The sequence below is a fragment of the Delphinus delphis genome, chromosome 13 (assembly GCF_949987515.2).
Source record: "Delphinus delphis chromosome 13, mDelDel1.2, whole genome shotgun sequence".
Taxonomy (NCBI): domain Eukaryota; kingdom Metazoa; phylum Chordata; class Mammalia; order Artiodactyla; family Delphinidae; genus Delphinus; species Delphinus delphis.
The window spans coordinates 50,881,202-50,900,769 of NC_082695.1; the positions used below are offsets into that span (position 1 = coordinate 50,881,202).

At 38.9% G+C, this 19,568-nt stretch overlaps 1 protein-coding gene across 1 annotated transcript in view; it reads left to right on the plus strand.

Moving 5' to 3' along the window:
- FHOD3 (formin homology 2 domain containing 3) overlaps nt 1-19,568 on the plus strand; it is a 493,214-nt gene that overhangs the window by 265,967 nt on the left and 207,679 nt on the right. The window contains exon 6 of the mRNA XM_060029530.1: nt 14,312-14,406. Within this exon, the coding sequence (XP_059885513.1) occupies nt 14,312-14,406 (95 nt within the window). The remainder of the gene's footprint in view (nt 1-14,311; nt 14,407-19,568) is intronic.

Below are 19,568 nucleotides of genomic sequence, written 5' to 3' on the forward strand. Positions count from 1 at the left end.
TTTGATTCAAGAACTCGCACCCCAGATTGTCAGAGCCCCTGCTGTGTTCTGCTTTAAGAAAGTACTGTCTTTATTCCCGTCTTACCCCTAGGTACTTTATGACCTTTTTTTTTTTTTCTCTTAGATTCCATATATATGTGTTAGCATACGGTATTTTTTTTCTCTTTCTCACTTACTTCACTCTGTATGACAGACTCTAGGTCCATGCACCTCACTACAAATAACTCAATTTTGTACAATAGATAGCTAGTGGGAAGCAGCCGCATAGCACAGGGAGATCAGCTAGGTGGTTTGTGACCACCTAGAGGGGTGGGATAGGGAGGGTGGGAGGGAGGGAGATGCAAGAGGAAAGAGATATGGGAACATATGTATATGTATAACTGATTCACTTTGTTATAAAGCAGAAACTAACACACCATTGTACAGCAATTATACTCCAATAAAGATGTTAAAAAAAAAAAAAGAAAGTAGTGTTGATGATCTTGTGCTTCCATGGCCTCCACGGGGTAGTGAATGTATCCAGCAACACAGCAAAATCCGTCTTCACTCCCAATGGGCAAGTCGCAGGTCACCGTCCTCCAAAACAAAACAAAAAAGCAAAACCAACCCCCCCCCCCAAACCCAAACCAACCCTAGTGACCACTGGTAACGGTTTGTAGCAAAAAACTGCCCTTGTGGGTAAGGTAATTTTTCTTTAATTTTTCATACATCCAGTCTAGTTTTTCTGCACTTTTGGTTGAAATAAGTAGGCATTATTTGCAGTCACATTTTCAGATGGTAAAAATCTCTGATCTAATGGAATGGGTGTAGAATAGGCTTTTCTTCCTATTGCTTTTGTCAAAAGAAAGCCAAGTCAAGAGTGGGAAAATACAGTTGAATAAGTCTAGAGATCTAATGTCCAGGCACGATGACTATAGTTAACAATACTGGATTGAATTAGCGAAATTTGCTAAGAGAGTAGACATCACGCACACAAACTGTGACTCTGTGAGGAGCTGATATGTTAATTAGCTTGACTAAGTAATCATTTCACTGTGTATGTGTGTATCACATCATCATGACGTATACCTTAAATATACACAATTTTTATTTAAAAAATATTTTTAAAAGTTCAGGAAGAGAGAATGATAAAGTAAATGGTACACGATATAAACAATTAATGGATCTGGGTAAAATGTATATGGGTAAACAAGAGTTCCTTGCACTATTTCTGCAACTTTTTTGTAATTTTGAAATTGTATCAAAATTAAAAGTTACCGTAAGATGCATATATATATATATATATATATATATATATATATATATATATATATATATATATATATAGTGGGGAGGTGATGTACAAAGGTAAATTGAAATACTCAGACTTCAGTGGGGGAAATCTTTTGTTTCATGGTGGAACTCTACGGTCAGATATGCAAGTGGATACTTAGTTTGCAAGTGAAAGCCTTGTCCAGGACATAAGAAAAGGGCTAGTTTATAGTCAAATGTATGATATGCCTATAGTTATTTCAGTGCTTTTTAAAAAACCCAACAACATTGCATTAAAAACACTTCAGCCTAAACTGTGTAATTCCCTTAAGAAGGTAATGCAGCTCTGGAATCTCCGAGCCCATTTACAGAGTACATGTGACCTGTAATTTCACTGTAATATCGAGTGAAAGGAAAGAATGGATGAGGTGTTTATTAAAAGACTACTCAGGGCAGCAGTGTTTAAGAGCTCTTTGTTTAAAAAGTCAGATGACTCTGCCAGGAAGGAATTACCTTTCAATTTCTTCCATGGCATTTTTGGCATCTTTGGCCAAAGGAAAGGACATGAACAAGCAGGCAGATAACCTACATGGGATTGTTTTCTTGGGGTGGTCGTCTCCGATGAGTAAGAACTTCTTTTTTAAAAAAATTACATCTAGCTCTGGTTTGTAGAATGAATATATATTTTATATGTAAGAACTTCTCTTTAAAAGCAAGGCACATGTAACTAAATCAAGATTGACAGTCTTAGGAAGCCCTTAATGGAAGCAGAAGGTTCAGAGACACAGGAGCCCAGATGGGGTGGACAGGAAGCTGAAAGGTGGGTGGGAGGCTGGGGATGGGAGGGAGCTAGGAGGTCTTCCAGCTTCAGCTGATATGGTTAATGTTTTAGAAAATTCAGTGGTGACATCTTTCATGGATTAGAAAAAGAGTGGGAATCAGGCTGGGTCAGCAGTTGCTATAATCCGAGAGAGACAATGGAAGCTGGACCTGAGGCAGTGATGGAGGGAAGAAAAGGTGAATTTGAGGCCTGTTTCAGAGGAAAATGGAGGGAATTAGATGACTCACTGGAGGCAAAGGATAAGGGAAGGAAAGGAGTTTGGAATGATAGATTCCAAACTTCTGTGGCTGAGATCTATAGGAAAAGTTTTCGTATTTATATAAAATAGAACAAAAATAGAAACAGCCCTTACCTAAAATGAAATGCACTCTATTTTCTATTCTGTTTTGTTTCCTGAAAAAATAAATTGCTGGTCTAGACTCACTAAATTGATTTCCTAACCCACTTGTGGTGTTTGAAAATGCAAGTGTGCAGTGAGCTCCAGTGTGTAGCCTGGGTGATTGGATGCTTTTAACAGGCCCCATTGGGACTCACTGCAGTAGGCAGGGTGAGGAGTGTCAAGTGTTAAGGGGGAAGCACTTAAAACCCACCAGTCCTGCTTCCAGCAAAGCATCTGGGAGTTATCTGTGGCGTATGTTATTGTTCCTTTTAGAAGATCCTTGGACTAAAAGATTTCCAGCTTCAAAAAAGAAAGGAAAATAAGAAGGAAAATAAAAAGGAAGGAGGAAGGGAGAAGAGGAGAAATGAAAAAGAGAAAAAGGATTGAAAACCATGTGGTTAGACTGTTGAGGCAAAGTTCTGAGCAGACCCAGACACAGGACTTCACTCCAGGCCACCTTCCATGTTGCTGCTAGAGTTCTTATTCTAAAAGCAGAGAGGGAGGAGTTCTGCCTGAGAGGGCGTAAGCACACTGGAACTATCTCTCCTATTGAATGTGACTATAAACCTGGGAAAAAAATATGTGAAGCAACTATTTGAGGACTTTGAAGAGTAAACGGTAGTGGACAGATTGGAGAAGAAGACTAGAATTGGACGATAGCATTGTGATGGTGCTTTTAACATTTTTCTTCTAGTATTTCCTGGTCTGGACTCAAATCAGCCCCAAACCCAAAAGTGGCCATCAATGTATTCAGAGAGAGTTCCAGAAGAGGCCTTCTATTTCTGGCTTGAGTAGGAGGAAAAGGGACTCCAAACACTCAAGAGTGCAAAAGTACCCCGGTGTTTCTTAGTCTTTTCTCTGTTATCTTGAACCCCTGCCCCCAGGTAATCCCATGGTAAGAACAGCTGTGATAATAATGTGAGAACAGCAGGAACCTGCAGGCACCTAAAACTCTGAGGGAAGGAGGCATAAACTTTTGCTTTGATTGAGAGGAGTTGTAGTCACAAGGGGGTTGGGGTGAATTCCGTTTGTATTTTTCCCTCTCTGTTTTCCCACTGCCTGGCCCCAGATGTGAACACAGTCACAAAAAGTCAGTGGCAGAGCAGGATAAATAATGGCCCAGCTCTCTGGTTGAAAGACCGAGAAAGGGAGCCCCAGGGAACCTAAAAGCAAGTATCAGGGAGATAATGGAAAAAGAGGAGCTCAGGAAAGTGACCTTCAAAGTTTTTTATGAGCCCCTGAGCTCACCACAAACTACACGCATGAATCTGATGCTAATCAGTATACCAAAGACTTTGAGAACTGAACAACAAGGTAGACCGCTGCCCAGGTTCCAGACTAGCCACTGGGTGGTAGACATGCAGGGCCAATCCAAATGGCACAACAAAGGACTTTGAAAATTGAACTGGTATTGGAACCACAGCCCATAAAAGGCAGGTCAGAACTTGTGGCTTAAAGGGAACAGGTTAAATTCCCTGCTTAAACAAAAATGTCAACATTTTCTCTAATATTTAAACAAAATCCAGAGTTATAATTTTCAAAATGTCCAGGATATAAGCCAAAATTAGTTGACATACAATAAACTAGGAAGATTTCAACTTGCATAGGAAAAGAGAAATCAGTAGACCCCAGGGCCAGGGTGACATTGACTGAATTTGTCAAATGCTTTAAAGCAGCTATTATAAAAAAAAAGAAGTAAGGATGAACACTATTGAAGTGAATGGAAAGATAGAAAGTCTCAGAAAAGAAACAGAAGATATAAAGAAGAGCCAAATGAAAAATTTAGAAATGAAAAATACATCAGTCAAAATAAAAATCTTACTAGATGGGCTCAGTAGCAGAAAGGAAATGATGGACCTAAATTCAAATGTACCAATAATTATATTAAATGTAACTGGCCTGATCACAGTGATTAAAAGACAGAGATTATCAGAATGGATACAAAAAACAAGACCCAACTAAATGCTGCCTATAAGAAACCCACCTTAATTATAATGCTATAGTTAGTTTAAAAGCAAAAGGATACAGAAATATATATCATACAAACACTAATCAAAAGAAGGCCATATTAACATTAGAGAAAGCAGAGGCCAAAGTAAAGAAAATAGGAAGGGATAAAGAAGGACATTATAATGATAAAAGAGTTGATTCATCCAGAAATGGAAAACCTATAGAGCTTCAAAATACATGAAGCAAAAACTGAGAGAATTGAAATAAGAAATGGAAAATCTTCTGTTGTAGTTGAAGACTTCAACATTCCTTTTTTAGTAATCAATAGAACTGGTAGACTGAAAATCAGCAAAGCTATAGTGGAACTAACAGCACCATCAACAACTAGTTCTAACTGACATTTTTAGAGTACTCTACCTAACTATAGCAGAACACATATTCTTTTCAAGTACATATAAAACATTCACCAAGATAGGTAATACCCTGGGTCATAAAAATAACAAATTTAAGAGAATTGAAATCATATGTTATATTTTCTGACCATAATGGAGTTAAACTATAAATCAATTACGGAAGGGTAACAGGAATATCTCCAAATGCTTGGAAATTAAACAACATGCTTTTAAATAATCCATATGTTGAAGAGGAATTCTCAAATGGAAGTTAGAAAATATTTTGAACTAAATTAAAATGAAAAACAAATAAAAATCTGTGGGATGCAGGTGAAGCAATGCATGGAGAGAAATTTATAGTATTACATGTTTCTAAGAAAATAATCCATAATATAAACACCTGCCTTAAGAAACTAGAATAAAAAAGGAAAAACAAACTCAATCAAGTAGAAGGAAAGAAATGATAAAGATAAGGGTAAAAACTAATGAAATTGAAAACAGAGAAATAACGGAGTCGATATCAATGAAACAAAATCTCATTCTTTGAAAAGGAAGATAATAAGCAACAATGACAAAGAAAAAGAGAAGACACTAATTGCCAACATCTGTAATGATGGGCTATCATGACAGACTCCACAGACGTTAAATGAGTAATAAAAGAATACTATGAACAACTCTAGGTATATAAAATTGATAATTAGATGAAATGGGCCAGTTCCTTAAAAACCACAGATTACCAAAATTCACCCAAGATGAAATAGATAACCTGACTAGCCTTATTACTATAAATGTTATTAACTATGACTATTAAAGAAATTTGATTTGTAGTTAACAATCTTCTGAAAAAGGAATCTCCAGGCTCAGATGGTTTCCTGGTAATTCTGACAAACATTTAAAGACAAAATAAAACCAATTTTATGTAATCTTTTCCAGAAAACATCAGAGGAGGGAATGCTTCCCTACTCATTTTATAGGACCAGCATTACCGTGATATGAAACAAGACGGAGACAGGATACTATAGACCAATATGTCTCATGGACAAAGATGCTAAAATCCTCAGCAAAATATCAACAAATCAAATTCAGCAATCTATAAAAAGAATAATTCACCATGGCCAAGAGGGAATGCAAGGCTGGTTCAGTATTTGAAATTCACTTTGTGTAACTCACCACATTATCAGTCTGAAGAAAAACCACTTGATAATATCAATTGATATAGAAAAGACATTTGACGAAATTCAGCATCCATTTATGATTTAAAAAGACTTCTTAACAAACTAGACATTGGGGGGGGATCGTCTTCACCTTGATAAAGGGCAATGTGCAAAAACCTATAGCTAACATCATAATCAATGCTGAAAGACTTACATGCTTTCCCCCTAATACTGAAAAAAGGCAAAGTTGTCCATTCCTACCACCCCTATTGAAATACTTAACCAGTGCAATACGGCAAAGAGGAATAAAGGGTGGGGTGGGGGTGGGGGATATAGGTTGGGAAGGAAGAAATAAAATTGTTCTAGGTCACAGACAACATTACTGGTTATGTAGAAAACCTCAGAGAATCTACAAAAACATAACCCCCAAACCCCTAGAATTAATAAGTTTAATAAAGTTACAGAATACAAAGTCAAAACAAAAAAAATATTTTTATTTCTATAAACTAATAATAAATAGTTGGGAATGGAGAAGTTTTAAAAATACTTCCAGTAGCTCCAAAAAATATGAAATACTTATAAATTTAGCAGAAAGCCATATACAGAATCTTTAGTTAAAAACTACAAAACACTCATGAAAATAGAGCAGATCTAAATGATGACATAATAGGATCATGGGTTATAAGACTGAATGTAGTAAAGATGTCATTCTCCCAAAATTTATCTGTAGATTTAATGCATTTCCCATAATACTTCCTGAAAGATTTTTTGCAGATTTAGAAAAACTGCTTCTAAAATTTATGTGAAAAGGCCAAAGGACAAGAATAGCCAAAACAATTTTTAAAAGGAAGAATGAAATTGTAGGAGTCATACTACCTGATTTTAAGACTTCTTATGAAGCTACAGTAATCAAGATACTGTGGTGTTGGCCAAAGGATAGACGGATAGATCAGTGGAACAGAATAGAGAATCCGGAAATAGACCCATGCAAACATAGCCAATTGATTTTTGGCAAATTTGCAAAAGCAAATAAAGATAGGATTGTCTCTTCAAACAATGGTATTAGATCCATTGGACATCTATGTGAAAAAAAAAAGAATACCAATCTAAACCTCACAATTTATACAAAAAATATCTCAAGATGGAGCATATATCTAAATATAAAAAGTAAAACAAAAAATTTTTAGAAAAAATCATTGTGACTGAGTTGGGCAGAGGGCTCTCCCCCACTGTGTGTCTTGGAGAGTCTTTCATTGCGTGCTTCTGTCCAGTAGATAACTGATGTGACTTCAGTGACGTACTTGATATGACTAATGTTCATTGAGCACCTACTCTGAGTCAGGCATTGCTCTAACTCAGTCCCTATAACACCCCTGAAAAGCAGGTAGTACAGTCTTACTATCTTATTTTTGAGATGAGGCAACTGAAGCACAGAAAATTAATAAAAATGCCTCGAGTAAATTCCATGAGCAGCATAAAAACCAAGGCCCTGATCTCTTTTTAGACCTGTGCTATTGTTACCCACCACCGTGTTCTGACATTCTCAACCTCCTCATCCTTCTTAGAAATGGAAATCACTAATTTTCGTGGTTCCTGTGACCCAGGCCATCTACTTTTTTTTTTTTTACATCTCTATTGGAGTATAATTGCTTTACAATGGTGTGTTAGTTTCTGCTTTATAACAAAGTGAATCAGTTATACATATACATATGTTCCCATATCTCTTCCCTCTTGCATCTCCCTCCCTCCCACCCTCCCTATCCCAACCCTCTAGGTGGTCACAAAGCACCGAGCTGATCTCCCTGTGCTATGCTGCTGCTTCCCACTAGCTATCTGTTTTACGTTTGGTAGTGTATATATGTCCATGCCACTCTCTCTCTTTTTTTATTTTTTTCCTGGGCAAGTTTTATTCACAGGCCCTCATTTACATTGGTGGTATTTTGCTGTGGAAGCTTAGTGAGACATTAACCCACTTAAATCTATTTAGTGCCATCTTGTGTCTGCAGTGGGTTTTGCAGGATGGAGTGCTTTAGCTTTAGGGCTAGGGTGCAAAAGATCTAGCCTGAAAGCTCTTGATTGTCACAATGTTATGACAAATCAGTATGATCAGAAAGTTGAATTCCATTAGACATGGACTTTCTGGTGACTTTCTTCCTCCAAAGTGGGCAGTTAATAGAATCTTGAAGGGAAACATCATAGAGCGAAAACTTATAGAAATTCTTACTTTGACTCCCTTTTTGTAGTGGTGCCCTGGCTTGCTGGGCTTTCTGCAGTACCAGAGGCCCTGAGCAGTTAGGGAGGAGACTTTCATTCCTGGCTTTTCAGCCTTGGGGGGAAGGTCTCCCCAAGGAATGTACCTTCCAGAGGCTGAACAGTCTACATTGACTTCCCTGTGCCATTTTGCTGATTTAGAAGATGCTAAATCTGCCTTGGATTTGCTTCCTCAGCAGTGGAACTTGAATGGGAAAAGGACTGTGGTACAAAGTCCTCTTCCCTGGCGATTTGCAAGTTTGTTTTGGAAGGGAGAGGAGGAAAGAAAAAGGGAAAGGGAAAAGTGGGCAGAATGTGCTGAATTCTCAGAACTCTTTCATGAAGTGGGTGCTGTATCTTTCTGAAGGAGGGAGGGGTATGCCAAGAGGGATGGGCTAGTAAAAAAATTCTAAAAACCAAGAGAAGCACCTAACACTTTACATTATACAGTCTTATTTCGTTCCTTTTTGTATATTTCTTTACTTCCCAATTATAAAATTAATAGATGCTCATAATGAAAATCAGGGAAAAGTAGAAAAAAATACATCCAAAGAACATATAACCAATCATAGTGCTTAATATATCATGGGTTTCCCTTTCCTTCTGTGCTTGAGATTTTAGTGTTTTACTGAATTACATAATCGTTATAAGTTTCCACTTTTTAATTATTTTATCAGAAACGGTTCACAGGTTAGGACATAGCTTTGATAAATTGCTGTGTATTTTGAGTTCTAGGTCTGATACATATTTAGATTTCAGTTGATAGTTTGATGTTATAGATGACACTCCAGTGAGTATCTTTGCTTCATCCTTTTTTTTCCCCCTTTAATTTAGGGTTATTTCCTTAGGATAGATTCCCAAAATCACATTGGCTTGGGAAGAGCCTAGAGAGGACTTCCAGGCTCTGAGTACAGACATGGAGGAGCCCGCCTGCCGTGGCTGGAGGTGGACTCCGCCACTTGGTAGTGATGGGATTTGGGGGCACATTCCTTTACTTTTCAGAGCTTCAGTTTTTCCCTCTGTCAGACGGGAGTTATAATACCTGCCTCACAGCAGGGCTGTTGTATTAATAACACGTAAAAAGTCCCACCCTCGGACCTTGGGACATGGTAGACACTAAATGGTAACTATTTTTAAAACAACTATAGCATTAAATAGCCTTATTATAGGACTTGTACCAACTTGCCCCACCACCAGGAATGTATGAAGTTACTGGTTTAACCTCTCCAGCAATTGATAACCTAATCATTTCTTTAAAAAATATCTTTCATGATTTAAGTGAAAATTCTACCTCATTATTGTTTTAATTTGCATTTTTATTATAGTAAGAATGAACAACTTTGTTATTGTAAACCAGCTTGTCATCTCTCTTATGAAATGCTTTTAGTTTTTTTCTATTGGCATTTAGTATTTTCTTATCAACTTGTATGAATTGTTTATACAATAAATCATTTAAGCCTTTATCATATACGCTGTCATATCATTTATCTAGTATTATATTTTTATATCAAACTTTAATTTCCTTTGTATGTTACATATTTATTTCTCATTAAGATGAGAAAGTGGTTATAATTGTGATCTCTTCATTATAAATTCTGTAGATGAGTTTTTTATTGGGTCTATAATATTTCTTGCAATAATGACAGTATTATGTATTCATTTCTAAACATCCTACCTTTAATTGTTTTTCATGTCTTGTTAAATTTGCTTGAAAGTCTGTAGCATGGTACTAAATAATCATGAGATTAATGGGCATCATTTTAAAATTTTTTCTGATTTTAATAGGAGTATCTCCAGTGTTTCACCACTAAATAGAATATGAAACTGTTATTTTCAAAAATGTACAGTTTATTGTGTCAAGGATATGTTCAATTAAGTGTTTAAAATTTTGAGTTTTTACTTCTAAAATATAGCAGAGGGAGGAACACTCCCAAACTCATTCTACGAGGCCACCATCACCCTGATACCAAAACCAGATAAAGATGTCACAAAAAAAAGAAAACTATAGACCAATATCACTGATGAACATAGAAGCAAAAATCCTCAACAAAATACTAGCAAATAGAATCCAACAGCACATTAAAAGGATCATACACCATGATCAAGTGGGGTTTATTCCAGGAATGCAACGATTCTTCAATATACGCAAATCAATCAATGTGATAAACCATATTAACAAATTGAAGGAGAAAAACCATATGATCATCTCAACAGATGCAGAAAAAACTTTTGACAAAATTCAACACCCATTTATGATAAAAAACTCTCCAGAAAGTAGGCATAGAGGGAACTTACCCCAACATAATAAAATATATGATAAACCCACAGCCAACATCATTCTCAGTGGTGAAAAACTGAAACCATTTCCACTAAGGTCAGGAACAAGACAAGGCTGCCCACTCTCACCACTATTATTCAACATAGTTTTGGAAATTGTAGCCACAGTAATCAGAGAAGAAAAAGAAATAAAAGGAATCCAAACCAGAAAAGAGGAAGTAAAACTGTCACTGTTTGCAGATGACTTGATATTATACATAGAGAATCTCAAAGATGCTACCAAAAAACTACTAGAGCTAATCAAATTATCTGCTAAAGTAGCAGGAAATAAAATTAATGCACAGAAATCTCTTGCATTTCTATACACTAATGATGAAAAATCTGAAAGAGAAATTAAGGAAACACTCCCATTTACCATTGCAACAAAAAGAATAAAATACCTAGGAATAAACCTACCTAAGGAGACAAAAGACCTGTATGCAGAAAACTATAAGACACTGATGAAAGAAATTAAAGATGATACCAACAGATGGAGACATATACCATGTTCTTGGATGGGAAGAATCAACGTTGTGAAAATGACTATACTACCCAAAGCAATCTACAGATTCCATGCAATCCCTATCAAACTACCAATGGCATTTTTCACAGAACTAGAGCAAAAAATTTCACAAATAGTATGGAAACACAAAAGACCCCGAATAGCGAAAGCAATCTTAAGAAAGAAAAACAGAGCTGGAGGTATCAGGCTCCCTGACTTCAGACTATACTACAGAGCTACAGTAATCAAGATAGTATGGTACTGGCACAAAAATAGAAATATAGATCAATGGAACAGGATAGAAAGCACAGAGATAAACCCACGCACATATGGTCACCTTATCTTTGATAAAGGAGGCAAGAATATACAGTGGAGAAAAGACAGCCTCTTCAATAAGTGGTGCTGGGAAAACTGGACAGCTACATGTAAAAGAATGAAATGAGAACACTCTCTAATACCATACACAAAAATAAATTCAGAATGGATTAAAGACCTAAATGTAAGGCCAGACAATATAAAACTCTTAGAGGAAAACATAGGCAGAACACTCTATGACATATATCACAGCAAGCTCCTTTTTGACCCACCTCCTAGAGAAATGGAAATGAAACCAAAAATAAACAAATGGGACCTAATGAAACTTAAAAGCTTTGCACCGCAAAGGAAACCATAAACAAGACAAAAAGACAACCCTCAGAATGGGAGAAAATATTTGCAAATGAATCAACGGACAAAGGATTAATCTCCAAAATATACAGTCAGCTCATACAGCTCAATGTCAAAAAAGCAACCAAATCCAAAAATGGGAAGAAGATCTAAACAGACAGTTCTCCAAAGAAGATAATGCAGATGGCCAACAAACACATGAAAGGATGCTCAACATCATTAATCATTAGAGAAATGCAAATCAAATCTATAATGAGGTATCACCTCACACCAGTCAGAATGGCCATCATCAAAAAATCTACAAACAATAAATGCTAGAGAGGGTGTGGAGAAAAGGGAACCGTCTTCCACTGTTGGTGGGAATGTAAATTGATACAGCCACTATGGAGAACAGTATGGAGGTTCCTTAAAAACTAAAAATAGAACTACCATATGACTCAGTAATCCTACTGCTGGGCATATACCCTGAGAAAACCATAATTCAAAAAGGGTCATGCACCACAATGTTCATTGCAGCTCTATTTACAATAGCCAGGACATGGAAACAACCTAAGTGTCCATCGACAGATGAATGGATAAAGAAGATGTGGCACATACATACAATGGACTATCACTCAGCCATAAAAAGAAATGAAATTGAGCTATTTGTAGTGAGGTGGATGGACCTAGAGACTGTCATACAGAGTGAAGTAAGTCAGAAAGAGAGAGACAAGTACCTTATGCTAACACAAATATATGGAATCTAAAAAAAAAAAAAAAAAGGTTCTGAAGAACCTAAGGCCAGGACAGGAATAAAGATGCAGACATAGAGAATGGACTTGAGGACACGGGAAGGGGGAAGGGTAAGCTGGGACAAAGTGAGAGAGTGGCATGGACATATATACACAACCAAATGTAAAATGGATAGCTAGTGGGAAGCAGCCACGTAGCACAGGGAGATCAGCTCTGTGCTTTGTGTCCACCTAGAGGGGTGGGATAGGGAGGGTGGGAGGGAGACGCAAGAGAGAGGAGATATGGAGATATATGTTTATGTATAGCTGATTCACTTTGTTACACAGCAGAAACTAACACACCATTGTAAAGCAGTTATACTCCAATAAAGATGTTAAAAAATAAATAAATAAAATAAATTCAAAAAAAAATTTGAGTTTTTACATATTTAGGAGCATACTTTTTCTCAGAATGGTGCTGTGGTTTTGTCATTTGATCTTTTGTTGGATAGTATAATAGTGAGTTTTCTAACATAACACATGTATTTGTATGCTTGGAATTAGTGTACACTCACTATTTTGTGCTTTGCTCTTTTCAATCATCGCCATTTTATCTGGACTGTTCCCACGACCTACGTATAAAGTTGTGCGTATGTGTGTGTGTAAAGCATAAAAGAAAGAATGTCAGAAAACATATCAACATGTTAAGAATAATTCTTTAAACTATGAGATTATGATTTATTTTCATTTTACACCTCTTGTTGTCAGTTTTCTAAAATAAGATATCCTAATATTACCAGAAAAAAAAGTGTTACCTAAAAATGCCAATGCCATTCCAATTAATTATGGCTGCAGTAAGATAGGAGGTCAGACCTGATTCAAGGAAGCCTATTTACTTAAGAGTATGTAACTTCTGTTTGTTCGTATTCTAGAATCCAAATTATTTTGATACCAAGGGAACTGAAAAAATAGAGTTAATATATATATTTTTAAAAGTAATAATGTGGCTTGTTTTATTTGGTTTTGTTTTGTTTTGGGTTTTTTTGGTGAATAATAACAATCTGTGGTGACTATATTTTTCTTAACTAAGAATTTAGGACTTGGTATCAACAATTTTTTTATGATTTCTTTTTTTAAATTTTTTTATTGCAGTAAAAGTCACATAATATAAAACATACTATTTTAACCATATTTAAATGTACTCAGTGGCACTAAGTACATTCACATTGTTTTTCAACTCTCACCATCTCCAGAATTTTTCACCTTCCTAAGCTGAAACTCTGTCCCCATTAAACACTAACCTCCCCGTTCCCCCTTCCCACCCCTACCCTCTGTTTTCATGATTTCTGACATTTTAAAACCTGAAAGTCTTTAAAAGGATTACAAATAATATTTAAATACATATTTATTCCTTATCTTAAGGGTTCAAATTGTATTGGCGCAAAATGGTTCCATAGTGTCAGGGACCTGCCTGACCATAGGCTGGGGCACCAGACAAGTTGTTTTTAGAAACTTCATGCACCCTCTTGGCCCCAGCGGGAGGCCATGACCCAGACGCCATCTCATGGATATCTCTGCCTCGTCTGAGACTACATACAGATATAGAAACGTAAAAACATGCATTTATACATCAAGGCACAGAGAAACAACAATCACTGGCTTTGGTGCCTTAATTGCATCTTCCAGACACCAGGATAACCCTTATTTCTTCTGGAGTGATCAACACTTTCTGCAATGAGATTGCGCTAATTTCAGAGCTCAGGGATTCTCTGCAGATTTGGTTCTTAACATACAGCGTACTTAAAGTGTGAAAATCTCACTTGACATTATGATCATTGGAGCTTATATTTACATATAAACCATAACGTCTCCTTGCTTCTTTTTCTCTTCTCTTCTGTAGCTTTGGGCCAGATTATGTTGTATGTGGATGGGATGAATGGAGTAATAAACCACAATGAAACCATTCAGTGGCTGTACACGCTCATTGGGTCAAAGGTAAGAGGAGGTTATGATTGAACATTTTATTCAGTTTGCATATTATACACCTGTCTTTTTACCCTGTTACCCTCTCTGAGATGGTTTTGCAGAAAGAAGTCCTGTTCAGCTTTGTTCCTGCCCTGTCACAGTACAAATAAGGACTACTGTTTTATAGATTAAAAAAAAAAACTCACTCAAATTGCAAAGAGCTTACGAATTTTTAATGTATTTTTATTTTTTCCTTTTAAGGCTTAATCAAATGCTTTTGGCACCTCTGGTTTTTAATGTTTAATTAAAACATTATGCCATGGATAGAGTATTAATATTACACACTGTATTTCATGTTTAATACTTTCAGTTACTTAAGTACATACTTATATGTTATACATATGTATATGCATATTCCTATATATAGATGAATGAATTTGAGATTACCTTTCAACTCTGCCATCAATTATAAAAGTGACCAACATTTATTAACAATTTACCTAGGCACCAGGCACCATAGTAGGTGCTTTTCAAGCATTATCACCTTTAATCCACATAAGACCGCTCTAAGGTAAATAATGCCATCCCCATTTTGTAGTTGAGGAAATAGTGCTTGGTTATGAGAATCTATCTAATTTCCCCCACGGATCTTGGCCTACGTCTGGCTGGCCGTGCCTCGGCTGTGAGTGCCCACACTCTGGGGGTGCTGCCTTAAGGAGGAAGATCCACTCTGGTACCTAAGGGGTGCTGGAAGTTGAGTGAGGCTCTGGTGTGGTCTTCTCTGGATTCAGGTGGGACTGGGAGGTACCTGGCTGGGGGCGGGGTGGCGTGGATTTGGAGGAAGTAAGAAGGGATCCTGTCCTGAGCAGATGCTACTGAAGCCAGGCTGAAGTATGGTCAGCTTGTGGGGTGAGGCACCATAGCAGAGCCCACGGTGACTAGAGGAGGCAACGGGGTCAGGCAGGGAGGGCATCGAGGGCCTGGGTGGGGAATTTCAGCCTGACTTCGGTCACAGAATCAACATAGCTTCCCAGGGGTCCCTGCAGAACCTGTGGTCATCCCAGGCTTCCCATCCCTATGTTCACTGCCACCCCCAGTTGGGCGAGCCTGCCAACGCTGGCAGGCACCAGTGCCATGCTCTTAAGCAATGAGTCACATTCCTTGGCCTCGCTTCTCAAAGTACCTGCTTCCTGAGGACCCTGCTGTATGTCAGGAGCACTCAGCCTTGATTTGACTTTATGACAAGAATAGATCTAGTTGAGGCTGTATCTTCCTTCCAGACTTGGTGATGGTGCCCTTGTGTGGGTGGGAGGGCCTTTCCCCTCTGGATGGCTTCGGTGTGCAATACCCACTGGGTCCCAGGTCCTTGGTTACATCTTCCTCTCAAGTTTCCTTTTCCCAGTATTATTGATGATAGAATCCCCCCAGTCCCATTTTATAATAGAAACAGCCATGGTTTCTCTTAGGAGACTGAAAATCTGTTCTTCTTTTTAAAAATTTGGCTCTGTTTTCTATGGAAAATGGATATGGCTCTATTTACAAACTACTGTAGGTGACCTTGCAAGCTGAGTGGAATTCTAGGCCTAATAGGCTGATTTAGCCAGGCTGAGGGATGATGTGTATCTCATATCCTGTTTCAGCATTTTCTGATTTTTCTGTCCTTCTGCTGGGAGCCTTCCCTAACCTTCATGTTCATTTGGAAGCTGCTTCCTCCCCTGTGCTCTCTGCATGGCCTCGAGGACCCCAAAAGCTAGGGAGATGGGAGAGTTTGCAATAAAAACTGACTTTATTATGGTCATCATAAAACGCCAACAAGCAGCCCTATTTCCAAAAGGGAATAAAACCTAGCAGCTGTGCTTGTGATAGGAAAAGTGACAACCTTTTAGCTCATCACCAGGAAGGGAGTAGAGGGAGGGCAAGGTCCCGGTGGTGGGAGTGGGAGGGGAGAGAGGATGGCAAAGGCAGGAAGAAGAGAAGAGAGAGAGGGGAAAGGGTGAGAGGAGAGACCATGGGCTAGGAAGAAAAAGAGGAGATGAGAAAAAGGAAGTGGGCCTAACAGAAGTGCCTCTGTCCGCTCAGTAGATGGGAGGAAGGCTCAGAGCCTTCAGTGTTGCAACAGCATCCTGTCAGTTTTTCTTTGGAATCATTGTGCAAGGAAAAGGAATGCACAGGGACACCCTTACTGACTTCTAAATACCATGGAGAAATCACAAAATTAAAAGTCCTTAAGAATGAGTTTGTAGGAATTATGCTTCCCCCACCTCTTTCCCTGTGTAGCACACACAGTGTTTGGGACCTTGGGCATCTCTCCTCAGGGCCTCTGTCTCCCCAGCCTCCTCCCCAGCCACCTGGGGCATCAGCATCAGATCAGTGCTGGTTTCTTTCTCCATCGTTCATTTTCCAGAAGGAAGGTCCACAATAGTCTCCAGCTCTTGTGTTCAATACCAGGCCAGTCACCCTGAGGAAAAGAAAATAGAGTCAAAGGTCAGCCTAAGCCTTGGAGCTTATGGCGTTGTTAGAAAGGGGACCGTGGGTGATGCTCGCAGCCCGTGTCCACGCCTGACCCTGCAAGGGGTGCTCGGTTCCAGGCTAGTGGCTGAAAGTCAGCAGTGGTAGCAGCCACCGCGTTTATCTTCAGTGCAGTTCTAATGAGATCACTTGTCTTTACAAAACCAGTATGGTGGTCTCAACACTCCCCCTCGCCCCCATGACTGGACAGTGAGGAATCTGCAAAGACGATTGGATGCACCAGCATGAAACCCTTAGGTTTTGAGAAGGAAGCCTCAGGCCCCTCCTTCAACCTTCAGATTGGTCAGTACAGCCACAGTGGTTTTCCTGGTTCAAATTAAATTAAGAAATCAGGAAAGCCAGGGGTCCTAGGGTTTTCTTTTGATGAAGATTTCTCGGAACCTAAAGAACAGAAACCATGAGGTCCTGTTGTTTTCACCTTAAACAGGCACAGAGTTGATAATGGAATCCTGGGTTAGAGAAACCTTGTCATTCTATTTTCATAATTCTTCATTTTCCTTCCATGAAAGGCAACAAGATGTGAGTCTGCCAGAGGGCCATTATGCAATATTTGCAGATATTTGAGTCTTACAGACAGAGGAGAAAATGTTACATTTGCAGCTAAATAATTACTTTTTAAAAGAAAGAAAAAGTGTTTTCAGTAACATGTTTCATTCTATTTACAAAAATCCATCTTTAAACTTCCCAGTCAGAGGTAAGAAGCAGATGCTCAACCCATGGCTTTCCACACAGTATGGACTTTTTCTTTTAGTGTATCTGGAAGTCTCATGAGTTGGGGTAAGGTGATTCAGCTTGTACAGCATAGCCTTTCGTCATCCTCACACAGAGTCTGCCTCTCTGTATCCGTATGGATCCCCTTCTGGCCATGGGGGAGGCCGCAGGGGTTGTCCACCTCCTTGTGGGTTTCATGACCTCCTGATGTCATCATGAAATCCGCCCATTCTGTGTTGCTATTTCTGCATTTTTCTGTCTGCCCCACTGAAGCTCATTCTTCCAGCTGTGCCCGAGGTTGCTGGTCACAGATCTCCAGACTTTCTCTGTACTGTGTGGGGATGGCCCTGTGTCCCGACTCCCATGTAGCCTAGTTGCTAAACCTGAGTCTAGGGGAGCTCTGGCCACAGCCCCCTTTCACACACACACACACACACACACACACTCTCTCTCTCTCTCTCTCTCTCTTACACACCTCAGAGAGCCATGCTCCCTCTTCTCCCTACTCCCCCACCCCCCCCCCCACACACACTGGGAACACTGCTCAAAGTTTCGTTAGGATGGTAGAATGATGAGAAGTAACGGTGCAGTGTGTAGGTTGGAGGTGGGTGGGTTGGGGAGAAATTGACAGGGATGGGAAGCTGGGGGGCTAGCACAGTATCAAATCTCTGAGGTGGTGAGGCCTGGCTAAGAATTACAGCAGAAACGGAACGATGAAAATTTGGAGACATTTTGAGGAATAGCTTCCTAGGATTGGGTTCCTGCATGTAGAAAAACAAAATCAAGAATCAAAGCTAGGGTCATAGTTTTGAATCTGGGCAGCTAGAAATACATCATTGCCTCTGGCAGGAGTAGAAAAGTTGGATATTGGGGTTCATTAGCAGGAAAGCTTTGGCATACTGGTTGTGAGATGAAGGCAGTGTCTCCCAGGAGAGCTAAGCAGGTGTGTCCAGGGTGCCAGGTGCTCCGGGAAGTGCTGCCTCGTTGTGGAGGAGAGGACCTTCCGTGAGCCCTTTGGTCATGGTCATTGGCATGTCACTGCCAGTGTGATCCACTGAGATGACCTACATGTGGGTGAGATCTGAAGCGCTTTTTAATTTTTTTTTTTGGTTAAACTTTTTATTTTGAGATAATTGATAATTGTAGATTCACATATAATTGTTAGAAATAATACATAGAGATCCTGTGTAATCTTCACCCAGTTTTCTCCAAACGTAACATCGTGTAATACTGTACTACAATATCTCAAATCAGGAGATTGATATTTTGGTACAGTCAAAAGACAGAATATATCCATTACCAGCAGGAGCCCTAATATCACTTCCCTCCTATTCCCACCCCCACCTACATCCCTGGCAACCATTCATCTGTTCTTCATTTCTACACTTTTGTGATTTCAAGAGTGTTATATAAATGGTAGTGTGCACAGCATGTAACCTTTTGGAGCTGGCTTTTTTTTCACTCAGCAGAATTATCTGAAGATTCACTGAAGTGCTTTTTGAGTTACATAATATAAAATAGGATCCTAGCCTTGAAGAGATGGCAAAGTCTTGTTCAAGGTGTTCCTGACATTCACCAGCCACATTCCTGATACTCCGGCAGAGAGAGTGCCATTTCCCCCCAATAGCCATTAATAGACACTGGAATTGAGGGAAAGCCTTCCTTATTGGGACCCACCTTGGCGTCTCTGTAATTAACCAAACGCTGTGCACTGCTTTCTTGAACAACACACACTCACTTCCCCATGATGCTCTTTGAGTTTTTAAAGGCAGTTATCATGCCACCCTGTCCAAACTGAACTCGGTGGTTTCCACAGATAGTCCTTGGGGATGTAGTTTGCAAATCCTCATCATATGGGTTACTAATTTTTCTGTCTACCCAGTACAAAGAATAGTAATATGGTAGGCTCCTGGGATACGATGTCACTCTTCCACAAATCTTACCTCTGATTT